This window comes from Eubalaena glacialis, chromosome 3 (assembly GCF_028564815.1).
Source record: "Eubalaena glacialis isolate mEubGla1 chromosome 3, mEubGla1.1.hap2.+ XY, whole genome shotgun sequence".
NCBI classification, from domain to species: Eukaryota; Metazoa; Chordata; class Mammalia; order Artiodactyla; family Balaenidae; genus Eubalaena; species Eubalaena glacialis.
The window spans coordinates 6,774,090-6,781,840 of record NC_083718.1 but is presented as its reverse complement, the minus strand read 5'-3'; the positions used below and the strand labels follow the sequence as shown (position 1 = coordinate 6,781,840).

Sequence of the window (7,751 nt, the reverse complement as noted above, 5' to 3'; positions counted from 1 at the left end):
ATCCAGCTATCCCCTCTGCATGAAGGATTTTTGTACAGTAGATTTCTCCTATTTTTTGTCCCAGGTGAACTGTTCTAGTTATGAAAAAACAGAAATGTGTTTGTGTGAACCATAATAACCTACTTCACAGAGCAGAAATAATGATGGGTCCAGATGGTCCAGTGCAGGTGGTCGAAATTGCTACCTCAAAAGCTACCATTATTAAGTGATTTTCAAAGGGCTCACACTTCGTCCACCACCACCAATCAAGAGACACTTGCTCAGGCCACATTCCCTTGGATAAAAACTAAGAAGTAATTATTTCCCTTAAGGGATCCACATCAATTTCATCACAATAAAAGTTATAAATATGAGGAAGGAATTTCTTCACAATTTTTGTGCAGATGTTATTAATTCTGCAAATATAGATGCATACAATGAAAGAAAAAACAAAATATCCAATATGGACAATGATTAACATATACTAGTGTACATACACACACACACATACATACGCACACACATACATACACACACATGTTCACAGAGGCAGAACACTACATTAAAACACCAATTTACTAAGTAATTTTATTCTGAATTTTACGTTTTTAACAATTGACTAAAGTAAAATGAATTAATAATTATCACATTTTATGATGGTTTAAATAGGATTGAGAACAAGTAAATCTAAAATACCTAATTTATGAAATAATTGTAAAATTCATGTTTCTTTTTTTTTGAAACAGGACATCAAAAATTTTTATTACAATTCAACATGCCGTTCTAACAATGCTATGGCCAAGCCACCCAATGTTTTCTTCACATTCCTTCCACACAAGTTAATTTGTTTCACAAAGTGGAACTAAAGTATATTCAAGTCATTCAAATGCAAGCTACATAGATTCCTTATAAGTTACTGTATTAAGGTAGAAAAGAGATGCAACAAAAAAAGACATCACAGAACTTATAATATAGGTTATCAAAATATTGGTGCACAATCTTTCCCAAGCTGCTTCATAATGATCCTAAAATTACCAGTAAGAAAAAATAGTACAAGAATGAGGTTTATGGCTCATCCGACTCCGTGTCATAATTACTGTAATACTTTTTGGTGTAATAATTCTCATAATTATCCTCAGAAGGATCTCTATGAGACCGGCAAAAACGACAGCTGCATCTAAGTCTTTGCACTCTTGAGGGAGTCTCAACGTCGCTCTGCAGTGGTTCTCTTTGAGAGTCAGACCGAGGAACTCCTTTGCAGTAGCGCTTTTTTTTTTTTTTTTTTTTTTGAAACATCTTTATTGAAGTATAATTGCTTTACAATGGTGTGTTAGTTTCTGCTTTATAACAAAGTGAATCAGTTATACATATACATATGTTCCCATATCTCTTCCCTCTTGCATCTCCCTCCCTCCCACCCTCCCTATCCCACCCCTCTAGGTGGTCACAAAGCACCGAGCTGATCTCCCTGTGCTATGCGACTGCTTCCCGCTAGCTATCTATTTTACATTTGGTAGTGTATATATGTCCATGACACTCTCTCACCCTGTCACATCTCACCCCTCCCCCTCCCCATATCCTCAAGTCCATTCTCTAGTAGATCTGTGTCTTTATTCCCGTCTTCCCACTAGGTTCTTCATGGCCTTTTTTTTTTTTTTTTTCCCTTAGATTCCATATATATGTGTTAGCATACTGTATTTGTTTTTCTCTTTCTGACTTACTTCACTCTGTATGACAGACTCTAACTCCATCCACCTCATTACAAATACCTCCATTTCATTTCTTTTTATGGCTGAGTAATATTCCATTGTACATATGTGCCACATCTTCTTTATCCATTCATCCGATGATGGACACTTAGGTTGCTTCCATGTCCTGGCTATTGTAAATGGAGCTGCAATGAACATTTTGGTACATGACTCTTTTTGAACTATGGTTTTCTCAGGGTATATGCCCAGTAGTGGGATTGCTGGGTCGTATGGTAGTTCTATTTTTAGTTTTTTAAGGAACCTCCATACTGTTCTCCATAGTGGCTGTATCAATTTACATTCCCACCAACAGTGCAAGAGTGTTCCCTTTTCTCCACACCCTCTCCAGCATTTATTGTTTCTAGATTTTTTGATGATGGCCAATCTGACCGGTGTGAGATGATATCTCATTGTAGTTTTGATTTGCATTTCTCTAATGATTAATGATGTTGAGCATTCTTTCATGTGTCTGTTGGCAATCTGTATATCTTCTTTGGAGAAATGTCTATTTAGGTCTTCTGCCCATTTTTGGATTGCGTTGTTCATTTTTTTGTTATTGAGCTGCATGAGCTGCTTGTAAATCTTGGAGATTAATCCTTTGTCAGTTGCTTCGTTTGCAAATATTTTCTCCCATTCTGAGGGTTGTCTTTTCATCTTGTTTATGGTTTCCTTTGCTGTGCAAAAGCTTTTAAGTTTCATTAGGTCCCATTTGTTTATTTGTGTTTTTATTTCCATTTCTCTAGGAGCTGGGTCAATAAGAATCTTGCTGTGATTTATGTCATAGAGTGTTCTGCCTATGTTTTCCTCTAAGAGTTTGATAGTGTCTGGCCTTACACTTAGGTCTTTAATCCATTTTGAGTTTATTTTTGTGTATGGTGTCAGGGAGTGTTCTAATTTCATACTTTTACATGTACCTGTCCAATTTTCCCAGCACCACTTATCGAAGAGGCTGTCTTTTCTCCACTGTATATGCTTGCCTCCTTTATCAAAGATAAGGTGACCATATGTGCATGGGTTTATCTCTGGGCTTTCTATCCTGTTCCATTGATCTATATTTCTGTTTTTGTGCCAGTACCAAACTGTCTTGATTACTGTAGCTTTGTAATATAGTCTGAAGTCAGGGAGCCTGATTCCTCCAGCTCCATTTTTCGTTCTCAAGATTGCTTTGGCTATTCGGGGTCTTTTGTGTTTCCATACAAATTGTGAAATTTTTTGTTCTAGTTCTGTGAAAAATGCCAGTGGTAGTTTGATAGGGATTGCATTGAATCTGTAGAGTGCTTTGGGTAGTATAGTCATTTTCACAATGTTGATTCTTCCAATCCAAGAACATGGTATATCTCTCCATCTATTTGTATCATCTTTAATTTCTTTCATCAGTGTCTTATAATTTTCTGCATACAGGTCTTTTGTCTCCTTAGGTCGGTTTATTCCTAGATATTTTATTCTTTTTGTTGCAATGGTAAATGGGAGTGTTTTCTTAATTTCACTTTCAGATTTTTCATCATTAGTGTATAGAAATGCAAGAGATTTCTGTGCATTAATTTTGTATCCTGCTACTTTACCAAATTCATTGATTAGCTCTAGTAGTTTTCTGGTAGCATCTTTAGAATTCTCTATGTATAGTATCATGTCATCTGCAAACAGTGACAGCTTTACTTCTTCTTTTCCGATTTGGATTCCTTTTATTTCTTTTTCTTCTCTGATTGCTGTGGCTAACACTTCCAAAACTATGTTGAATAATAGTGGTGAGAGTGGGCAACCTTGTCTTGTTCCTGATCTCAGTGGAAATGGTTTCCGTTTTTCACCATTGAGGACAATGTTGGCTGTGGGTTTGTCATATATGGCCTTTATTATGTTGAGGAAAGTTCCCTCTATGCCTACTTTCTGCAGGGCTTTTATCATAAATGGGTGTTGAATTTTGTCGAAAGCTTTCTCTGCATCTTTTGAGATGATCATATGGTTTTTCTCTTTCAATTTGTTAATATGGTGTATCACGTTGATTGATTTGCGTATATTGAAGAATCCTTGCATTACTGGGATAAACCCCACTTGATCATGGTGTATAATCCTTTTAATGTGCTGTTGGATTCTGTTTGCTAGTATTTTGTTGAGGATTTTTGCATCTATGTTCATCAGTGATATTGGCCTGTAGTTTTCTTTCTTTGTGACATCTTTGTCTGGTTTTGGTATCAGGGTGATGGTGGCCTCATAGAATGAGTTTGGGAGTGTTCCTCCCTCTGCAATATTTTGGAAGAGTTTGAGGATAGGTGTTAGCTCTTCTCTAAATGTTTGATAGAATTCGCCTGTGAAGCCATCTGGTCCTGGGCTTTTGTGTGTTGGAAGATTTTTAATCACAGTTTCAATTTCAGTGCTTGTGATTGGTCTGTTCATATTTTCTATTTCTTCCTGGTTCAGTCTCGGCAAGGTTGTGCATTTCTAAGAATCTGTCCATTTCTTCCAGGTTGTCCATTTTATTGGCATAGAGTTGCTTGTAGTAATCTCTCATGATCCTTTGTATTTCTGCAGTGTCAGTGGTTACTTCTCCTTTTTCATTTCTAATTCTATTAATTTGAGTCTTCTCCCTTTTTCTCTTGATGAGTCTGGCTAATGGTTTATCAATTTTGTTTATCTTCTCAAAGAACCAGCTTTTAGTTTCATTGATTTTTGCTATTGTTTCCTTCATTTCTTTTTCATTTATTTCTGACCTGATCTTTATGATTTCTTTCCGTCTGCTAGCTTTGGGGTTTTTTTGTTCTTCTTTCTCTAATTGCTTCAGGTGCAAGGTTATGTTGTTTATTCGAGATGTTTCCTGTTTCTTGAGGTAGGCTTGTATTGCTATAAACTTCCCTCTTAGAACTGCTTTTGCTGCGTCCCATAGGTTTTGGGTGGTCGTGTCTCCATTGTCATTTGTTTCTAGGTATTTTTTGATTTCCCCTTTGATTTCTTCAGTGATCACTTCGTTATTAAGTAGTGTATTGTGTAGCCTCCATGTGTTTGTATTTTTTACAGATCTTTTCCTGTAATTGATATCTAGTCTCATAGCGTTGTGGTTGGAAAAGATACTTGATACGATTTCAATTTTCTTAAATTTACCAAGGCTTGATTTGTGACCCAAGATATGATCTATCCTGGAGAATGTTCCATGAGCACTTGAGAAAAATGTGTATTCTGTTGTTTTTGGGTGGAATGTCCTATAAATATCAATTAAGTCCATCTTGTTTAATGTATCATTTAAAGCTTGTGTTTCCTTATTTATTTTCATTTTGGATGATCTGTCCATTGGTGAAAGTGGGGTGTTAAAGTCCCCTACTATGATTGTGTTACTGTCGATTTCCCCTTTTATGGCTGTTAGTATTTGCCTTATGTATTGAGGTGCTCCTGTGTTGGGTGCATAAATATTTACAACTGTTATACCTTCCTCTTGGATCGATCCCTTGATCATTATATAGTGTCCTTCTTTGTCTCTTGTAATAGTCTTTATTTTAAAGTCTATTTTGTCTGATATGAGAATTGCTACTCCAGCTTTCTTTTGATTTCCATTTGCATGGAATATCTTTTTCCATCCCCTCACTTTCAGTCTGTATGTGTCTCTAGGTCTGAAGTGGGTCTCTTGTAAACAGCATATATATGGGTCTTGTTTTTGTATCCATTCAGCCAGTCTGTGTCTTTTGGTGGGAGCATTTAATCCATTTACATCTAAGGTAATTATCAATATGTATGTTCCTATTCCCATTTTCTTAAATGTTTTGGGTTTGTTATTGTAGGTGTTTTCCTTCTCTTGTGTTTCTTGCCTAGAGAAGTTCCTTTAGCATTTGTTGTAAAGTTGGTTTGGTGGTGCTGAACTCTCTCAGCTTTTGCTTGTCTGTAAAGGTTTTAATTTCTCCATCAAATCTGAATGAGATCCTTGCTGGGTAGATTAATCTTGGTTGTAGGTTTTTCTCCTTCATCACTTTAAGTATATCCTGCCATGCCCTTCTGGCTTGCAGAGTTTCTGCTGAAAGATCAGCTGTTAACCTGATGGGGATTCCCTTGTGTGTTATTTGTTGTTTTTCCCTTGCTGCTTTTAATATGTTTTCTTTATATTTAATTTTTGACAGTTTGATTAATATGTGTCTTGGCGTGTTTCTCCTTGGATTTATCCTGTATGGGACTCTCTGTGCTTCCAGGACTTGATTAACTATTTCCTTTCCCATATTAGGGAAGTTTTCAACTATAATCTCTTCAAATATTTTCTCAGTCCCTTTCTTTTTCTCTTCTTCTTCTGGGACCCCTATAATTCAAATGTTGGTACGTTTAATGTTGTCCCAGAGGTCTCTGAGACTGTCCTCAGTTCTTTTCATTCTTTTTTCTTTATCCTGCTCTGCAGTAGTTATTTCCACCATTTTATCTTCCAGGTCACTTATCCGTTCTTCTGCCTCAGTTATTCTGCTATTGATCCCATCTAGAGTATTTTTAATTTCATTTATTGTGTTTTTCATCGTTGCTTGGTTCCTCTTTAGTTCTTCTACGTCCTTGTTAAATGTTTCTTGCATTTTGTCTATTCTATTTCCAAGATTTTGGATCATCCTTACTATCATTATTCTGAATTCTTTTTCAGGTAGACTACCTATTTCCTCTTCATTTGTTAGGTCTGGTGTGTTTTGACCCTGCTCCTTCATCTGCTGTGTGTTTTTCTGTCATCTCATTTTGCTTATCTTACTGTGTTTGGGGTCTCCTTTTCACAGGCTGCAGGTTCGTAGTTCCCGTTGTTTTTGGTATCTGTCTCCAGTGGCTAAGGTTGGTTCAGTGGGTTGTGTCGGCTTCCTGGTGGAGGGAACTAGTGCCTGTGTTCTGGTGGATGAGGCTGGATCTTGTCTTTCTGGTGGGCACGTCCACGTCTGGTGGTGTATTTTGGGGTGTCTGTGGCCTTATTATGATTTTAGGCAGCCTCTCTGTTAATGGATGGGGCTGTGTTTCTGTTTTGCTAGTTGTTTGGCATAGGGTGTCCAGCACTGTAGCTTGCTGGTCGTTGAGTGAACCTGGGTCTTGATGTTTAGATGGAGATCTCTGAGAGATTTTCGCCGTTTGGTATTACGTGGAGCTGGGAGGTCTCTTGTGGACAAGTGTCCTGAAGTTGGCTCTCCCACCTCAGAGACACAGCCCTGATGCCTGGCTGGAGCACCAAGAGCCTTTCATCCACACGGCTCAGACTGCCATCAAGAAGAATAACCCACGGAAATATCTGCGCAGTGTAGGAGATGGAGAAACTGTGGAGTTTGATGTGGTTGAAGGAGAGAAGGGTGCAGAAGCAGCCAACGTGACTGGCCCGGACGGCCTTCCCGTGGAAGGGAGCCGATATGCTGCAGATCGGCGCCGCTACAGACACGGCTACTACGGCAGACGCCGTAGACCGCCCGTAATTGCGCTGGGGAGCTGCAGTAGCGCTTTTTAATAGATTGAATCAGCCGCTCCATCTCGTCTCTCCGATCAGTTAACATGGTCGTCACCCCTCTCCTACAGGGTATGTTTTCACCAAGTAACCGCCAGTCGGTTGAGGTAGACATTCTGGTAGAATGAAGGGCAATTTGATACTAGGGTTGAGCGTCAAGTTACTGAAGTTCTTTATCAACACTTCAGACATAGTTTGAGAGGCAATTGGAATTGCCTGGGAATTTTCATCGATGGACATTTGAGGAGACTCCAGGCTCCAGGTTGGGTTAACCTCAGATGAATCCATTGGGAGTTTGAAGCTCCTCCAGACCTTTGGGTTCCAGTGGAAGGTGATGCTTTAGAATCAAATTGCTACAAAGTAGCCTGGAAGAACTACAGAGCTAAGAAAGAGGGAGAAAAATCCAAGCTGACACACGGAGGAGAGAGAAGAATCCAACCCATGATTCTTTAAATTAGTTATTTTCAATAGGAAGCATTGCTGCCCCCAACAGGCATCTACAAATTTCTGAGGAAAACTTGGTTGCAAAATAATTGTTATAAACTACTGGCATTTAGAGGCAGAATACCCGGATTCTAAATATCCTCCACATCATA

General features: G+C 38.4%; 1 protein-coding gene across 1 annotated transcript; it reads right to left on the bottom strand.

Annotated features, from left to right (window-relative positions):
• Positions 1-1,044: 1,044 nt before the first annotated feature.
• LOC133086899 (developmental pluripotency-associated protein 3-like) lies at positions 1,045-7,443 on the bottom strand. Its single transcript, XM_061183648.1, is given in 3 exon segments — positions 1,045-1,245; positions 6,941-7,248; positions 7,251-7,443. Coding segments are annotated over 3 exon segments (702 nt in total).
• Between the last annotated feature and the right edge of the window lie 308 nt (positions 7,444-7,751).